The 19992-nt window shown below is 38.6% G+C and overlaps 1 protein-coding gene and 1 long non-coding RNA gene across 2 annotated transcripts in view; one reads left to right on the forward strand and one right to left on the reverse strand.

Annotated features, from left to right (window-relative positions):
- Positions 1 to 19992, forward strand: part of LOC100377425 (uncharacterized) — a 154881-nt gene that overhangs the window by 36166 nt on the left and 98723 nt on the right. The window contains exons 28-46 of the mRNA XM_085498985.1: positions 4241 to 4342; positions 5681 to 5872; positions 7045 to 7284; positions 7921 to 8825; positions 9516 to 9753; positions 9888 to 10133; positions 10622 to 10786; positions 10875 to 11102; positions 11563 to 11859; positions 12533 to 12694; positions 14535 to 14702; positions 15043 to 15276; positions 15458 to 15616; positions 16615 to 16766; positions 17105 to 17249; positions 17919 to 18065; positions 18194 to 18295; positions 18561 to 18737; positions 19451 to 19702. Of these exons, the coding sequence (XP_085355111.1) occupies positions 4241 to 4342; positions 5681 to 5872; positions 7045 to 7284; positions 7921 to 8825; positions 9516 to 9753; positions 9888 to 10133; positions 10622 to 10786; positions 10875 to 11102; positions 11563 to 11859; positions 12533 to 12694; positions 14535 to 14702; positions 15043 to 15276; positions 15458 to 15616; positions 16615 to 16766; positions 17105 to 17249; positions 17919 to 18065; positions 18194 to 18295; positions 18561 to 18737; positions 19451 to 19702 (4311 nt within the window). The remainder of the gene's footprint in view (positions 1 to 4240; positions 4343 to 5680; positions 5873 to 7044; positions 7285 to 7920; positions 8826 to 9515; positions 9754 to 9887; positions 10134 to 10621; positions 10787 to 10874; positions 11103 to 11562; positions 11860 to 12532; positions 12695 to 14534; positions 14703 to 15042; positions 15277 to 15457; positions 15617 to 16614; positions 16767 to 17104; positions 17250 to 17918; positions 18066 to 18193; positions 18296 to 18560; positions 18738 to 19450; positions 19703 to 19992) is intronic.
- Positions 13335 to 14199, reverse strand: LOC146746115 (uncharacterized). The gene is made up of 2 exons (XR_014929445.1): positions 14121 to 14199; positions 13335 to 13632 (listed from the first exon to the last, which is right to left on the reverse strand). It is a non-coding gene; the product is annotated as an uncharacterized LOC146746115 (long non-coding RNA).

The raw sequence follows: 19992 nt of genomic DNA on the forward strand, positions 1-19992 counted from the left end.
TAACCCTACAGATGGAGTAACAGGTAAGTCTATCAGGGATACATGTAACTGTTCAGTTGGCTACTATTGTCACAGTGCTGCTGTCTTTCCTAACCCTACAGATGGAGTAACAGGTAAGTCTATCAGGGATACATGTAACTGTTCAGCTGGCTACTATTGTCACAGTGCTGCTGTCTTTCCTAACCCTACAGATGGAGTAACAGGTAAGTCTATCAGGGATACATGTAACTGTTCAGCTGGCTACTATTGTCACAGTGCTGCTGTCTTTCCTAACCCTACAGATGGAGTAACAGGTAAGTCTATCAGGGATACATGTAACTGTTCAGCTGGCTACTATTGTCACAGTGCTGCAGTCTTTCCTAACCCTACAGATGGAGTAACAGGTAAGTCTATCAGGGATACATGTAACTGTTCAGTTGGCTACTATTGTCACAGTGCTGCTGTCTTTCCTAACCCTACAGATGGAGTAACAGGTAAGTCTATCAGGGATACATGTAACTGTTCAGCTGGCTACTATTGTCACAGTGCTGCAGTCTTTCCTAACCCTACAGATGGAGTAACAGGTAAGTCTATCAGGGATACATGTAACTGTTCAGTTGGCTACTATTGTCACAGTGCTGCTGTCTTTCCTAACCCTACAGATGGAGTAACAGGTAAGTCTATCAGGGATACATGTAACTGTTCAGCTGGCTACTATTGTCACAGTGCTGCAGTCTTTCCTAACCCTACAGATGGAGTAACAGGTAAGTCTATCAGGGATACATGTAACTGTTCAGTTGGCTACTATTGTCACAGTGCTGCTGTCTTTCCTAACCCTACAGATGGAGTAACAGGTAAGTCTATCAGGGATACATGTAACTGTTCAGCTGGCTACTATTGTCACAGTGCTGCAGTCTTTCCTAACCCTACAGATGGAGTAACAGGTAAGTCTATCAGGGATACATGTAACTGTTCAGCTGGCTACTATTGTCACAGTGCTGCTGTCTTTCCTAACCCTACAGATGGAGTAACAGGTAAGTCTATCAGGGATACATGTAACTGTTCAGCTGGCTACTATTGTCACAGTGCTGCAGTCTTTCCTAACCCTACAGATGGAGTAACAGGTAAGTCTATCAGGGATACATGTAACTGTTCAGTTGGCTACTATTGTCACAGTGCTGCTGTCTTTCCTAACCCTACAGATGGAGTAACAGGTAAGTCTATCAGGGATACATGTAACTGTTCAGTTGGCTACTATTGTCACAGTGCTGCAGTCTTTCCTAACCCTACAGATGGAGTAACAGGTAAGTCTATCAGGGATACATGTAACTGTTCAGTTGGCTACTATTGTCACAGTGCTGCTGTCTTTCCTAACCCTACAGATGGAGTAACAGGTAAGTCTATCAGGGATACATGTAACTGTTCAGCTGGCTACTATTGTCACAGTGCTGCAGTCTTTCCTAACCCTACAGATGGAGTAACAGGTAAGTCTATCAGGGATACATGTAACTGTTCAGCTGGCTACTATTGTCACAGTGCTGCTGTCTTTCCTAACCCTACAGATGGAGTAACAGGTAAGTCTATCAGGGATACATGTAACTGTTCAGTTGGCTACTATTGTCACAGTGCTGCTGTCTTTCCTAACCCTACAGATGGAGTAACAGGTAAGTCTATCAGGGATACATGTAACTGTTCAGCTGGCTACTATTGTCACAGTGCTGCTGTCTTTCCTAACCCTACAGATGGAGTAACAGGTAAGTCTATCAGGGATACATGTAACTGTTCAGCTGGCTACTATTGTCACAGTGCTGCTGTCTTTCCTAACCCTACAGATGGAGTAACAGGTAAGTCTATCAGGGATACATGTAACTGTTCAGCTGGCTACTATTGTCACAGTGCTGCTGTCTTCCCTAACCCTACAGATGGAGTAACAGGTAAGTCTATCAGGGATACATGTAACTGTTCAGCTGGCTACTATTGTCACAGTGCTGCTGTCTTCCTAACCCTACAGATGGAGTAACAGGTAAGTCTATCAGGGATACATGTAACTGTTCAGCTGGCTACTATTGTCACAGTGCTGCTGTCTTTCCTAACCCTACAGATGGAGTAACAGGTAAGTCTATCAGGGATACATGTAACTGTTCAGCTGGCTACTATTGTCACAGTGCTGCTGTCTTTCCTAACCCTACAGATGGAGTAACAGGTAAGTCTATCAGGGATACATGTAACTGTTCAGCTGGCTACTATTGTCACAGTGCTGCTGTCTTCCCTAACCCTACAGATGGAGTAACAGGTAAGTCTATCAGGGATACATGTAACTGTTCAGCTGGCTACTATTGTCACAGTGCTGCTGTCTTTCCTAACCCTACAGATGGAGTAACAGGTAAGTCTATCAGGGATACATGTAACTGTTCAGCTGGCTACTATTGTCACAGTGCTGCTGTCTTCCCTAACCCTACAGATGGAGTAACAGGTAAGTCTATCAGGGATACATGTAACTGTTCAGCTGGCTACTATTGTCACAGTGCTGCTGTCTTTCCTAACCCTACAGATGGAGTAACAGGTAAGTCTATCAGGGATACATGTAACTGTTCAGCTGGCTACTATTGTCACAGTGCTGCTGTCTTTCCTAACCCTACAGATGGAGTAACAGGTAAGTCTATCAGGGATACATGTAACTGTTCAGCTGGCTACTATTGTCACAGTGCTGCTGTCTTCCCTAACCCTACAGATGGAGTAACAGGTAAGTCTATCAGGGATACATGTAACTGTTCAGCTGGCTACTATTGTCACAGTGCTGCTGTCTTTCCTAACCCTACAGATGGAGTAACAGGTAAGTCTATCAGGGATACATGTAACTGTTCAGCTGGCTACTATTGTCACAGTGCTGCTGTCTTCCCTAACCCTACAGATGGAGTAACAGGTAAGTCTATCAGGGATACATGTAACTGTTCAGCTGGCTACTATTGTCACAGTGCTGCAGTCTTCCCTAACCCTACAGATGGAGTAACGGGTAAGTCTATCAGGGATACATGTAACTGTTCCACTGGCTACTATTGTCACAGTGCTGCTGTCTTTCCTAACCCTACAGATGGAGTAACAGGTAAGTCTATCAGGGATACATGTAACTGTTCAGTTGGCTACTATTGTCACAGTGCTGCAGTCTTTCCTAACCCTACAGATGGAGTAACAGGTAAGTCTATCAGGGATACATGTAACTGTTCAGTTGGCTACTATTGTCACAGTGCTGCTGTCTTCCCTAACCCTACAGATGGAGTAACAGGTAAGTCTATCAGGGATACATGTAACTGTTCAGTTGGCTACTATTGTCACAGTGCTGCTGTCTTCCCTAACCCTACAGATGGAGTAACAGGTAAGTCTATCAGGGATACATGTAACTGTTCAGTTGGCTACTATTGTCACAGTGCTGCTGTCTTCCCTAACCCTACAGATGGAGTAACAGGTAAGTCTATCAGGGATACATGTAACTGTTCCACTGGCTACTATTGTCACAGTGCTGCTGTCTTTCCTAACCCTACAGATGGAGTAACAGGTAAGTCTATCAGGGATACATGTAACTGTTCAGTTGGCTACTATTGTCACAGTGCTGCTGTCTTCCCTAACCCTACAGATGGAGTAACAGGTAAGTCTATCAGGGATACATGTAACTGTTCAGCTGGCTACTATTGTCACAGTGCTGCAGTCTTCCCTAACCCTACAGATGGAGTAACGGGTAAGTCTATCAGGGATACATGTAACTGTTCCACTGGCTACTATTGTCACAGTGCTGCTGTCTTTCCTAACCCTACAGATGGAGTAACAGGTAAGTCTATCAGGGATACATGTAACTGTTCAGCTGGCTACTATTGTCACAGTGCTGCAGTCTTTCCTAACCCTACAGATGGAGTAACAGGTAAGTCTATCAGGGATACATGTAACTGTTCAGTTGGCTACTATTGTCACAGTGCTGCTGTCTTTCCTAACCCTACAGATGGAGTAACAGGTAAGTCTATCAGGGATACATGTAACTGTTCAGTTGGCTACTATTGTCACAGTGCTGCTGTCTTCCCTAACCCTACAGATGGAGTAACAGGTAAGTCTATCAGGGATACATGTAACTGTTCAGCTGGCTACTATTGTCACAGTGCTGCTGTCTTCCCTAACCCTACAGATGGAGTAACAGGTAAGTCTATCAGGGATACATGTAACTGTTCAGCTGGCTACTATTGTCACAGTGCTGCAGTCTTTCCTAACCCTACAGATGGAGTAACAGGTAAGTCTATCAGGGATACATGTAACTGTTCAGCTGGCTACTATTGTCACAGTGCTGCAGTCTTCCCTAACCCTACAGATGGAGTAACAGGTAAGTCTATCAGGGATACATGTAACTGTTCAGCTGGCTACTATTGTCACAGTGCTGCTGTCTTCCCTAACCCTACAGATGGAGTAACAGGTAAGTCTATCAGGGATACATGTAACTGTTCAGCTGGCTACTATTGTCACAGTGCTGCAGTCTTTCCTAACCCTACAGATGGAGTAACAGGTAAGTCTATCAGGGATACATGTAACTGTTCAGTTGGCTACTATTGTCACAGTGCTGCTGTCTTTCCTAACCCTACAGATGGAGTAACAGGTAAGTCTATCAGGGATACATGTAACTGTTCAGCTGGCTACTATTGTCACAGTGCTGCTGTCTTTCCTAACCCTACAGATGGAGTAACAGGTAAGTCTATCAGGGATACATGTAACTGTTCAGCTGGCTACTATTGTCACAGTGCTGCTGTCTTTCCTAACCCTACAGATGGAGTAACAGGTAAGTCTATCAGGGATACATGTAACTGTTCAGCTGGCTACTATTGTCACAGTGCTGCTGTCTTTCCTAACCCTACAGATGGAGTAACAGGTAAGTCTATCAGGGATACATGTAACTGTTCAGCTGGCTACTATTGTCACAGTGCTGCTGTCTTTCCTAACCCTACAGATGGAGTAACAGGTAAGTCTATCAGGGATACATGTAACTGTTCAGCTGGCTACTATTGTCACAGTGCTGCTGTCTTTCCTAACCCTACAGATGGAGTAACAGGTAAGTCTATCAGGGATACATGTAACTGTTCAGCTGGCTACTATTGTCACAGTGCTGCTGTCTTTCCTAGCCCTACAGATGGAGTAACAGGTAAGTCTATCAGGGATACATGTAACTGTTCAGTTGGCTACTATTGTCACAGTGCTGCTGTCTTTCCTAACCCTACAGATGGAGTAACAGGTAAGTCTATCAGGGATACATGTAACTGTTCAGCTGGCTACTATTGTCACAGTGCTGCTGTCTTTCCTAACCCTACAGATGGAGTAACAGGTAAGTCTATCAGGGATACATGTAACTGTTCAGCTGGCTACTATTGTCACAGTGCTGCTGTCTTTCCTAACCCTACAGATGGAGTAACAGGTAAGTCTATCAGGGATACATGTAACTGTTCAGCTGGCTACTATTGTCACAGTGCTGCAGTCTTTCCTAACCCTACAGATGGAGTAACAGGTAAGTCTATCAGGGATACATGTAACTGTTCAGCTGGCTACTATTGTCACAGTGCTGCTGTCTTTCCTAACCCTACAGATGGAGTAACAGGTAAGTCTATCAGGGATACATGTAACTGTTCAGCTGGCTACTATTGTCACAGTGCTGCAGTCTTTCCTAACCCTACAGATGGAGTAACAGGTAAGTCTATCAGGGATACATGTAACTGTTCAGCTGGCTACTATTGTCACAGTGCTGCAGTCTTTCCTAACCCTACAGATGGAGTAACAGGTAAGTCTATCAGGGATACATGTAACTGTTCAGCTGGCTACTATTGTCACAGTGCTGCTGTCTTTCCTAACCCTACAGATGGAGTAACAGGTAAGTCCTAGATCTCAGATGGGAGTGTACTTGTTGTACCCTGTCCACTGACTACTTACCAATACTACCAGCAATACATACAGTTACAGTCTATGTGTAAATTAACTCCTATGCTGGCATAGTCTTTTCATAAAAATGTTAGTAGTATTCACCCCATTGACGCTGCAGTTCGGCGTCTTCTACACCGATCTGACGCATATCGCGCAAGGTGTGCCGGGAGTTTGTTCGAAATTTCGAACGTTTTGAAATCAATCGTCGATTGGCACGTATTTTATGGATATATTTAATCGTTCCAGAGACCTGTTTACTAAATAATGATAAATGAAACTTAGAAAACTTGTAAGAACAAACTGGGCCCAAATTGCGCAAATTGCAATTAGTTTACGCTGCTAGAGTCTGGTTCGGACGAAGTTCTACGCGTGATTTTATTGCGCTCAAGGACGTTCTATTTTCGAACTAGTTGAAACCGGAAATAATGCAACTACTTTCAAACTTCAAACACAAATTTGATTATCGTTATTATGTGTTAGTTTCTGTTGTTTCAAAGATTGGATTATGTATGACAATAATATTTCACTCTATAAACAATATTTCACTAAAATATGTGATTCAAAGGCAACCCAAATTATAAAAAGCAATATCAAGTTCCGCGTATAAACACTGTTGTAAAGAGGCGGCGGAGCGGAATTTTAGCCAAAATCGGCGAGTAAGGCGTCATATGACACAGGTTTGTGCTGGGACAGCGCTTCCGGTGACAACACAACGGTAAGGCATCATATGACACAGGTTTGTGCTGGGACAGCGCTTCCGGTGACAACACAACGAAGGCGTCATATGACACAGGTTTGTGCTGGGACAGCGCTTCCGGTGACGACACAACGAAGGCGTCATATGACACAGGTTTGTGCTGGGACAGCGCTTCCGGTGACGACACAACGGTATTCACCCATATTACTAATATGAGACTTTTTGAAAGCAAGCTACGGTAGCTTAAAGCTGATGTAGTCTAAGTACTTCAATACATACAAGGGTGACTGTTATACTATGATTTTTTGTAGGAGACACATGTCCATCAGGTCATACATTGGTGACTGTTATACTATGATTTCTTGTAGGAGACGCATGTCCATCAGGTCATACATTGGTGACTGTTATACTATGATTTCTTGTAGGAGACATATGTCCATCAGGTCATTACTGTCCATCTGGTAGTGCAGCTGGTGTAGCCTGTCCACCAGGTACTTTTACCAATACTACTGGTAATACATATATCGGTGACTGTCTCAATTGTACAGCTGGATTCTATTGTGGTGGTTATGGTAATACTCAGGAAACAGAAGAGTGTGATGAAGGCTACTATTGTCCATATGGACAGGCTATATCCAATCCCAATGATTATATGTGTCCTATAGGTAAGCAATTATAGTACAGATGTATCATATGTGCCAATTTGTCTCAATTTCTTTCCTGAATTTTTTCATTATTTGAGGTTGTTGAACTTTTATATCGCGTACTACATTGGGCATAAGCTAAAATATTTTTTCTCTAGTTGGCTTCATCATCATTTCCTTGTCTCCTGGTGGAGAATAGGGCCAGCATCTCTTCTCCTCCATGCTTCTCTGTCTTGAGCCGCTACTTCTGCCTCTGTCCAAGTCTTGTATCCCAATTGATTTCTTTCCTTTTCCACAGTTCTTCTCCATTTCTCTTTTGGTCTTCCCACATTGCTCTCTGGTGCCTATGTTAAAGCGATTCTTGGTATGCCATTCCTTTCCATGTGTAACACACACTGTTCCCTTTTTTGAATCTTGAAAATACTGTGAAAATTTTCCCATTTTTCCCTTGAAATGTTTTTTCTGCATACAAAATGCATGGAAAGTTTCTCAAAAAACAAAATTTCACTGAGAAACTACAATTGAATCTGAGAAAATTGAGCGAAAATAAGGCTTAGTGGGAACACTGGAAACACATGTCCAATTCACTTCTACCACCTGTTGACATACATGCTGTATCCTGCATACTGATTCAGTGTATTCATATTATTCTATTAGGACATTACTGTCCACGTGGTAGCATTGAGCCAGTGAGATGTTCTTCAGGGACATATCAAGATGAGATCGCACAGAGTACATGTAAGACGTGTCCATCTGGTTACTTCTGTGATAACACATATGAACCAGTTGTACTGTTTCAGAACTCTACCTGCCCTGTTGGCTACTATTGCCCAGCAGGAACCCGATATGCTTATGAATACAAATGTCCAAGAGGTACCTTCAGCAACCAACCTGGTTTAAACGTATCAGAAGACTGCAATCCATGTCCTGGTGGTTATTTCTGTCCAGAGGAAGCGATGACAACCTATTCAGATCTCTGTTCACCAGGTTACTTCTGTCGTCGCTATGCAATTGAAGCTACACCCACTCAGGATGATGATGCTAATATTTGCCCACCTGGATTCTATTGCCCAGAAGGTACAGATGAACCCGAACGTTGTCCACCGGGTACTTATTCTACGGCTACAATGCTAGAAGCTGTATCTGAATGTGAGAATTGCACTAAGGGATTCTACTGTGCTGACTTCAATCTAAGTATTCCCAATGGTGAATGCTATGCAGGATACTATTGCCCTGAAGGATCTACAAAACCAGATGAAATTGACTGCCCTGTGGGACACTATTGCCCTAATGGTACCTTTGATCCAATCCCTTGTCCTGCTGGAAGCTTTAGTAATGAAACTAACAAAGTTGGTCCTGATGGTGAGAATGGATGCTATGCTTGTACTGGAGGTTTATACTGTGAAACAGAAGGATTGACTACACCCACTGGGTACTGTGGAGAGGGTTACTATTGCCCACCAGGTTCTATTCATATGCAACCAGGTGATACATTTTGTCCTATTGGTCATTACTGTCCAGAGGGCGTGGCATATCCAATACCTTGTAGAAACAACAGTGAGGTGAGTCTCTTTCAATCATATTCATAAAAATTAACACACCCATCACTGTAATGTTGTCTTGTGACTTCTGTGATAACACCAAGTCCAAGTTTCTTTTTTTTTATGTTTTGTGCATACATGTTTTGTGCATATTTGTTGCAGTAAAATATATGTTAGGAGCCTTAAATAATTAAAACATGCACACAACAAATGTAATTTTTTCCATCTTTTTTGGGTGATTTATATTAACACAAAAATCAAACTAAATTGTTTCTAATGGTTTCTCCATTTGTTCACACTTTTGTTTAGGGTTGAATGTTAAAGCGGGGGAGTTGTCACCTGCGCATGTGTCAGATGGCCATAGCGTGTCATTGTTTACAAACAAGCGTCTACCCATGAGCCTTTTCTTATTTTAGCGTGTGTTGTTATCGTCGCTTTGGACTCAATTCCTGTGTGTGCGCAGGTGACGACCCTCCCGCTTTAAGTTAAACGATGTTTCAATGTGCATGTTTTAATTACATAAATGTCTTCTTATTTTTTTAAAAAATTTTTCTAGGGTTTCAGTACATAGATGTACTGTGTTTTTGTATCACCATAATAACCTTCCAGTATTGTGTGAATTATTATATAAAATTTTCAGAAAGTTTCTAATATTTATCATCTTCTGAATTGTTGTGACTTTAATACTTCGTGTCATATTTATCTCTGCAGGTAAACCATACACATGCTGTAGAATGTTATGAATGTCCAGCTGGCTACTACTGCCCTCAAGCAGGTATTAAACAAATCTGTCCTAAGGGGTACTACTGTCCTGAAGGTACTGGTATTGATTTGAAATTCTGTCCTAGGGGGACCTACAGTGACCAAGAAGGCAATTACATGCTAAGCCAGTGTATACCATGTGATGCTGGGTATTATTGTGAACAGGAACATTTATCAGCCCCCTCAGGTATGTTGAAATTTGTATACTACCGTACCCCTTAAGTAAATAGAAATTTGTTAAACAGTGAATGCCTATTATTGGTTTGGTTTTTATTTAACTAAGTAACCATTTTAATCCCATTCCTGCTTTGATTTTTGTAGGAGAATGTAGTTCTGGATACTATTGTGTGTACGGAGTTGACAGATCTAACCCAGATGGTGATAACTCCACATCGGATGGCTCTACCAATGATACATGTCCATACTTTGATGGACATCAATCCGGTTATGGTGGTATGTGTCCCATGGGACATCACTGCCCACAAGGTTCTGTACTGCCTATACCTTGTAGTGCTGGTACTTATGCACCATATGAAAGAATGGGGGTGTGTCTGACATGTGAAGCAGGTAATGTATTATCTCAATAGTGAAATCTAGCATTGTTAATCAGCTTTATCTTTTACTGTAAAATGACTAATTTTCACTGGGTTTAAATTTCCCTGATTTACCATTTCAGGCATATTCAGTGGGTTTTAAATTCACGGTTTTGTCATTTAGATAATGTGTTTTATGCTAAATTTTACATATTCACTGGGTTTTAATTTAGCGCATTTTCCAGTCGGCGAAATAAGCAAAATTAAAACCCAGTGAATAATTAATCCTTTTACAGTATTCCAAGTCAAAAATATATAGTAGTATGTACATGTAAGTGTTGCTGATACGTCATTAATTGTAAAAAAAATTTTAATTTCATGATTGTATTGCTTATTTGCATGTGCTGAGTTCCAAACCATTATCTGCCAAGATGGCTGCCAATTCAGATTGTCTCCATGGTAACAGTATGTTTTGCAACCTAGCAATACAGATTTTATTAAAGTTATTATTTTTCAATTCAGGTTACTACTGTCCAAATGGGTCATCAACCTTTGATGATAAGCCGTGTCCAGCTGGTCACTATTGTCCCGAGGGGACGGAGTATTCCAACCAGTATCCTTGTTCTGCTGGTACATTTAACAACCTAACCGGTAAAAGTTATGAAAGTGACTGTACAGGATGCCTTGGTAAGTGAAACTAATGGCTAAAACTATTTTATTCTTAGCGGAAACCCAGATATATGTTTCATTATGTTGTATCTAATATTTAATTTAGGTGGTTACTACTGTGCAAGTAGTGGTCTTGATTGGCCAACTGGTCCATGTGCACCTGGGTACTATTGTGATATCAACTCTACTACTAATATGCCTACTGGCAGTGGTGGAAATGAGTGCATGGCTGGTTACTTCTGTCCTGAAGGTTCAGCGTTCCCTACACCCTGTACAGGGGGCTACTATTGTGCTGTTGGTTTGTTAGGTGTAGTTTCTGGTGCTTGTGATGCAGGTAAGAGACATTCTCATTTTTAATTCTGGTGTTTGATAATAAAAAGTCAAATAATCATGATGGCGCAATACTTCCAAGATGGGGAACTGAAAACAAAATTATTTGCACTGAGTTTCATATATCACATCGACCTCCACTGCATGTCGATCGATACTTTTGCTGTACTGTCTTCGTGCATACTTTGAGGTATCCGCGTAATAACCTCATAGTATGTACACATGCAGTCAGGACATATTGCGATACTGTTTTAGTATTTTAGCTTACTTTCTGGTACCTTCATAATAACACTCATGTTACCTTACTAGTTACTGTAAAGTACACACTTCACCTTACGTTTGCTTTCCAGACAATAAATATGTTTCATCACACTTCCTGCGTACATCATAAAAATTATGAAATAATGTTAGTTCTTGGCTGAGAATACATTTTGTAACACCTCATTTATCTTATTTTATTGCAGGATATTACTGCTTTTCTAAGGCCACTGTACCAACACCAAATGATGGCAATGTGACTGGTGACATATGTCCAGCTGGATCGTACTGCCCAGCAGCCAGTGACTCACCAATGCTATGTCCTGCTGGTACATATCTGAACAGCACTGGTAATGATGATATCCTGGACTGTATTGATTGCACTGCAGGGTGGTACTGTGCTGGAGGTGGTAATGATGTGCCCACTGGTCTGTGTTATGAAGGATACTATTGCCCTGCTGGTCAGTCTGAAGATAGGCCTCCTCAGTATAACTGTACACAAGGTAAGACCAACTTTACTATCTCTACTTAAATGTTGAGACTGTAGATGCCGGGTTATGAGAAATTAATAGACCATTTTCTGTTCACTGCGAGAATCACGCGTTATGCGTGAAATCGAATGTAAAAACAGGACAAACAAAGATCATAGCATCGTAGTGGCGTCAAACATCGTGTGGGATTCGACAAACGCGAAAATATTTTGGGAGGCATTTCCATGCTTAATAATGTGCTGTACACATTTGATGATAGACAATTTCGATTAAATGAGAGTATTCGAAAGCAATATTCCTCTGTCAAAGTTTGGCTGATCGATGTTAGATACGAAATAAAGAAATTTGAGTTCAAAATCAAATCGTTCGATTTTTGCAGCAGACGCTCGACACGCGTCTTTCGCGCATCTCTCGAGATCTTGCAATTGAACGGAAAATCACCTATTACAGAATAAGACCCACGAGTACACTCAAAATGAAATGAGCAGAAAAGTTGAGCCAGGATATCTACTTTTAATATATCATGTATTCAGCTAAAACATCATTTTAACACATTTTATGTTTTTATCCTGTTATGGGACTGTTATTCAACATATATAAATTAGGAATGCAACTCTCGATCATGTTCTGTCTCACTCTAACCTTTACTTTTGATCCTAATTACTACTACTTTCCAACTTTGCAGGTCATTATTGTCCAACTGGTAGTCCTGAACCAATACGATGCATCTCTGGTGAATACCAAGATCAAACTGTACAGTCAACATGTAAAGACTGCCCACAAGGATACTTCTGTGATAATACCATAGATCCAGTTGTCTTGTACACTGATTCATATTGCCCAACAGGTAACCATAATTCATGTCAAAATAATATTATAACTTTAGTTTTAGTTGCGAGAATATGAGTTTAGGACAATAAATATGTGTCAAGGTTTTCCAAATATTAAAAAGGATGAAGGACTTTAACCCTTATACTGTGGAATACTTTTGCTGGAATTAATTTTCGCTGAAAATGTCTTTTCGGGCGTTTTGTATGGAATTTATTTTCACTGATTTTTGATGAGTTTAATGTGAAATATAGGAAAAAAAGTATATTCACTGGATTTTATTTTCACGGAATCCTCCCTTCAGCGAAAATAGCGAAAATAAATTCCAAGTGAAAATAAAGTATTCTACAGTAGTACCCACTTGTCACGTTCCGGGAATTCAACATACATAACTTTTTCTGTATTACTGTAAAATACTTGAGAAATTATAGAAATATAAAAAAAAAAAAAAAGTATTAAAAAATCCAATCTGATTAAAATCTGATGTAGTGTACGGGCTTTAATTATTTTGGCTATAAACTTATTTTAATTTTATTTTTTTATTATATTTGTTATTAGTGCCCTTTTATTTTATTATTTTACTTTGATTTTGAGATTTTTTTTTAATTCCGCCCTACCTACATCTGATCCGACGCCTATGTAAGTCCCGTTCAAATCTCGCGTAAGTAACAGCCAATCACAGCCCCTTTTTATACAGGCTGTCGGTTGCTTACTTTTCAGTGTATACGGGCAATCTTTCTGTACATTATATTTTGCCCACTTGAATAAACCATTAATAGAAAATTGCTACTATATTTTTATTTGCAAAAGAAATTCCACAGCATTTTACAATTTTTGTCATTACATTGAATATTTTTTTCACTTCCAACAAATGTGTACACTTCCAGATACATCTTCGCCAGCCAAGGTTCGTTCATTCAGTCATCGCTTCAATTTTACATCACTGAGCATAATTATCTAGAATGGAAGCAAAAAAATAAGTAAATCGTAATGATTAGAACACTGTAAACAGCTATAGTAAACAATGCAAAATGATTTTAAATTGTATAACGGTCACCGGCCCACGGCATCGACGCAGAAAATTGGAGCAAACAAATATTTCCTGATCAATTGCGATGTGTTCCAAATAAAAACTATTTTATTCCAGTCAAATCAGCTCAAATACTTTAATAAAGAGTTATTGTATAATGTACAAAATGTTGATACAATTTGATGAATATTTACAGCTTCAATACCGTAGACGATTTTGGCCCGATCGTCAACAAAACATCACCCGTCTCCAGGGCAGGCGACTGGAAAAAGACACTGGTGTTCGGTCGAACCGGTGGAAACAAAATTAACACTCCCAGAATAACTATGCGGAATAACGATCTAAAGTCGAACCATTCGAATCACAATATTAACATAAAGATGACTTTCGTTGCATTTTACAATGATAAACTTACCGAAAAGCCGTGTTATTCACGGTCGCTAACGTCGGTATAATCCGCCATTTTATTTGAGTGTGTTTGCCATCCGGTGACGTCATCATGTGCGCTATAGAAGGAGGTATGTGATTCGTTGACTAAAATCGTCGATAGTGGGTCTCGTTGAAATCTCGTTACATAGGCGTCGGATCAGATGTAGGTAGGGCGGAATTAAAAAAAATCACAAAATCAAAATCAAAGTAAAATAATGAGATAAAAGGGCATTAATAACAAAAGTAATAAAAAATAAAATTAAAATAAGTTTATAGCTAAAATAATTAAAGCCCGTACACTACATCAGATTTTAATCAGATTGTAAAAAATCTAAACACTTTGAAGTGGTTTCACTAATTACATGACTAGTTGACCCTTCCATATAATTTTAATTTTCAGGTTATTATTGTCCAGCCAAGACTAAGAGATACAATGAGTTTCCTTGTCCACGTGGTATGTTTAACAATCTAACTCATCGTGTTGAATTAAACGACTGTCAGCCTTGTACTGGTGGAATGTATTGTGATACAGAAGGGTTATCAGAACCAACAGGACTTTGTCAACAAGGTAATGTTACACATCAACATGAGATTGCAGGTTTTATGACTGCCTGCTGAGAAATGGAAAAGTACAACATGTTCCAAAAGTTTGTTCACGTTGATTAGCAATCAATAAAACAAACACATGCTGATAGAATCCCAAAATTTAATATCCACTGTATCCCCCTTTCTTCTTAATAACAGATTTGAGCCACTCAGGCATAGAGTGCACCAAGTTCTTGAAAAATTATGAATTAATGTTCCTTTACATGTACTTAGCACTCACACACCAGATTTGCTGTATTTGAAGGTTATACAAGCCTTGAATGTGTAGTTTTTATATTGTATACATTAAATTTTCTTTGTAGGTTATTTCTGTACCAGTGGTTCGAATTTGTCAACACCAACTTTCAGTGACGGCAATGATGTATGTCCAGTTGGTCACTATTGTACGGAAGGATCAGCAGCACCACATCCATGCCCACCTGGTACTTTCAATCCAGATATTCTATTGACCAATGAGAATGACTGTTTCAACTGCACACCTGGGTATTATTGTGAACACTGGGGTATGAACTATACCGACTCACTTTGTGATGCAGGTTAGTAACGAGATGTATGCTCTGCAGCGCCCTCTCACCAGATTTTGCGCCCTCTAGTGGCTGTCTCAATGATTTTGATTTTTATTAACAATAATCGATTATATCTTGTGTGGATGGTTCACATTTACTAATTTGAAAATATAATACATTAAATATTTATTTATTATATACATTATTGTAGGTTATTATTGTGATAGTGGAGCTGATATTGCCCAGTTTAAACAGTGTACATCAGGTCATTATTGTCCCATTGGTACAGATATACCTATAGATTGTCCTGCTGGTACATGGTCCAATACACCAGGACTTGAAGCACAAACAGATTGTACTGGATGCCCAGGTATGTCACATTACTGATGGTTCATCTTTAATTTCTTGCATTTGTTTTTCACTTTCTCAATAATAATACTAATGCTCATATTTATATAGGGCCTAAATCTTTGATTTTATAATGCTGAAGGACACATTATTACCCTGGTCAATTTTTCATATACTGATTCAAACTTGTTCTCCAACTGAACTCCCTGGTGCATGCAACCCTGGCTGTGATATATATGCACACATGAGTGAAATGCTAATCAATTCCATACCAGGTTTGCATTTACTCCTGGGTTAATAGAGAGAGAAGCAGTAGGAGTAAAATACAAAATTTTGGCATATCCAGGACTGAAACTCACAAATCCTGCAATTGCAGCCCAGAGTGATAATTCTAATGCCTTTTTTCATGAGATATTCTCTAAATCTTATCTTAAATATGAAGTTCAAATCTGTATATCTAAGGATGGGATCCAAACAAATATAAATAATTAGGAAAGTTTATATACAAGTATGAATTTTTAAAACAAATAATGTAAACAACTGCATCAGAAAACATGAAATTACTTTAGCATGTATTATTTTTAATTATTATTCCCTGTTCAGATGAAATGTTAAAACAAGGATTTATGGATTGACTTCCATGTGTGTGTGCCTGCGTTTGTGTGTATCCCACCTTTATCTGAAACATGCCTGGATTGTGGCCGTTTTTGTGCATTTCTGCCATTCAGAAACAGGATTTTGGTCATGTATAGATACATTTAATTTAAACTTGGTATATATATTGTATTGTATGTAATGGGATCTTGATGCACATTTTGTTTTTAAGATCAACTTCAAAATGGCCAACTGGGAGCCATTTTGTTTTAATGAATGCTGTTCCAGAGTCATATTTCTGAAATGCCAGATCTGTTCATATTCAAACTTGATCTATTTCTAGAACTTGATAACTTACAGGGACTATGTAATGCAATTACTTATCTAAGTACCAGTAATTAACCCTAACATCTTCAATATCAACAGGTGGTTTCTACTGTCCTACAAGTGGTATGACTGAAGTGACTGAGATATGTTGGGGTGGGTATTACTGCCCTGGTAATAACAGTGTGCCAAACCCAGCTGAGTTTATTTGTCCAGTTGGTTTAGTTTGTCCCAATGGTAGTGAGATTTATAAGGTAAGATACATTCCCTTTCAAAAATAATATTTAGAATGAGAAAAACGGAAATTAAATTGGTAAAGAAGTGGGTGGTTCATGGTAAAAATTTGAAATACAACAATTCATTGAAAATGTCAGACTAGATGACATGTATAGTAACTTTTAGTTTGACTAATTAAATTAAATCGATATTAATTTAATTGCATTCTTTATCACGAAATCATGTGTATATAAACGGCTTTTCAAGCAATTATTTTATGCTTAATTTCTTTGTGTAGAAAATAGAAACTTTTCTATACATTATAAAAAGGAAAATTGTAAAAAAAATTGATTATGTTTTAATTTTCTTGTTGTAGTCATGTGAGCCAGGATATTATACAAACTTTACTGGAGCTGCAGAATGCGTGATTTGCCCTGAAGGTTACTATTGCCTGCCAGTAGAAATACACAATGCCTCATTAGCATATCAACCATGCCCAAAAGGATACTTCTGTCCAATTGGTAGGTATTATGGGATATATCCACTCTGGATTCCAATAAATACACTCTGCTCTGTACATAATATTGTGAAATACTTTATTTTCGCTTGGAATTAATTTTCGCTGAAGGAATGGTTCAGTGAAAATAAAACCCAGTGAATATACCTTTTTTTCTATATTTTACATTCAACTCATCAAAAATCAGTGAAAATAAATTCCATAAACGTCTTTTCAGCAAAAATTAATTCCAGCTAAAATAAATAATTTTACAGTATCATCCATGATGTTCTATGTAATTGTTATTTAAAGTTTGACATTACTCTTTGTTGAATTTGACAGCTATACTTTAAATTACAGCAACCATGCACATGTCACAATTGCAGAGAAGAAGAATAATGGACACCTTCCATTTGAATATCCAATTGACTCACAGACAATTACTGTCATTTGAACTAATTTAGATCAACTATTGCAAGATTAGCTAAATAAAACAATTATATTCTTACAATAAAATGTTGGAATTTTACCTAAATTACGATTCTGTTATTTTATGATATTTAGCTATTTTAAAGTTTCTGACATAACACCACTCAGGTTATGATAAGTTAATTTTAAATTGTATATTATTATTTTAAAATATTAAATCCTAGTAATAATGGAGTACTCTCTTTGTAAATGTTTTCTCTCACAGGGACTGGACTTGATTGGCAGTCTTGTCCAGCCGGTACATACAATGATGTAGAAGGGTTGAGTGAACAAAACCAGTGTTCACCTTGTGAGGGCGGTATGTACTGTGATAATGTTCATCTCACAGCACCTACTGGTAATTGCTCTGAAGGTAAGTCCAATGTAATATAGCCATCACCTTGTACAGTGTAATAGGGCTGGTTAATTTGTTGCATTGATTCAGTATGATATATATATATCAGTAGAGTTACTGACCCTTGTTTTATCCACCCTTATCAGGTTATTATTGTACATCTGGAGTTGACAGACCTATGCCTAGTGCTGATAACATTACAGTAATTGATGCATCTTGTGCTTGCCCAGAGCAGAGTTTTTTCAGAGGTAAGATTTGTATTTAATGGTAAATTTTTTGTTACTGTGGTGATAAAATAGTTTACGAGAAAGGGAGTATCAAAACTATATGCTGTAACTTTTTCTTTGTAGTTACAATGACATGAATAATGTCTATTTACTTTGATCAAATTGTGATTTAATATGAAGTATAATTATTGACAATGTTTTTTTTTTTTTATTTTACTGTAATTATTATCTTCTTCAAAATGTAAAAGTAAAAAAAACCTGTCTGTAATTCCTTATTTTGTTGTAGGTGTTGGTGGGATATGTCCATTAGGTCATTATTGTCCCCTGGGTACCACACACCCTATACCCTGTGAAGATGGAACATATAGCGATGTACTGGGAAGATCTACGTGTAAACTCTGTCCAGCTGGTTACTACTGTACTGCTAATTCTACAGAGTTTGATGCCTACCCTTGTCCAGCAGGTAATGTATTGTGCCACTTATTGTGAATCCTACTGCAATACAGTCCTGTTAACCCTTATATTCCTGTTGTAATCTTCCACAAAATAGTCCAGTTGACCCTTTTACTCTCATTGTATCTTCTCTCAAAATAGTCATTTTTAAAATCTGTTTTTATACAAATTTAAAAACTGTTGGTTCAGCATCAACCTTTTTGAATGCCAAAGTCAACTGTTGTATCCTTCCACAAAATAGTCCAGTTAACCCTTTCACTCTCATTATACCCTTCCACAAAATAGTCCATTTTAAAATCTGTTTGTATACAAATTTAAAAACTGTCAGTTCAGTATTAACCTTTCAAATGCCAAGGTCAACTGTTGTTACCTTTCACAAATGAAAGGCTACCCATTTTTAGCGTGTGTTGTTATCGTCGCTTGGGACTCAATTCCCGCGTATGTGCAGGTGATGACTCTCCCGCTTTAACAGTGAAGATTAATAATGCTCAATTTTGAAAAAAATCAGACAGATTTAATTTTGACCGATCTGACAGTAACTTGAGCAATGTATCAAATTATGGTTGATATTAGTTTTCTGACGGATTGTGAATATATTTATCATAAAAGTGGTAGTTGTGTCATTTTATTTGTTTTGTATTGGTATAATCATCTTCTCAAAATCTTGAATCAAAGTGTTCTTATACTGGTAGAAATAACTGATTTCTTGTTTTATTCTTTCAGGTTACTACTGTCCAAATGGCACTCGGTATTCAACTGAATTCCCATGTGTACCAGGTACATTCAATGCACTACTGTACGGTAGAACGATAGATGATTGTATACCGTGTCCTCTTGGTAAATACTGTGAAGGGTTTGGTAATAGTAATTATACTGATGATTGCATGGCTGGATGGTACTGTTCTGGTGGATCCGCAAGTCCCAATACTACCACACATGGTGGTATATGTCAACCTGGATACTACTGCCCTCAAGGTCTGTTGAAATATTATTTTTATTTCATTATTTGAATTCAAAATTTTAATTAGAAAAATTATTAGTCCTCGTCGGACGTAGTCTGAAACAGGGACTTATGTTTTGGGTTCTGTCTTTGTGTCTGTCATCATTTCTCAGAGATGCCTGGATGGATTTTCTTCACAGCTGGTACAAAGACAAGTCATAATGAAAGACATGTGCACATCGATTTATTTTTTATTTGGCTGATGTTGCCTTGACTGATTTCATTCAAAATTGGCATTGACATCAGTCATAGTAGGTTACTGATG

The sequence above is a fragment of the Saccoglossus kowalevskii genome, chromosome 5, assembly GCF_978046115.1.
Source record: "Saccoglossus kowalevskii chromosome 5, keSacKowa6.1, whole genome shotgun sequence".
Classification (NCBI taxonomy): Eukaryota; Metazoa; Hemichordata; class Enteropneusta; family Harrimaniidae; genus Saccoglossus; species Saccoglossus kowalevskii.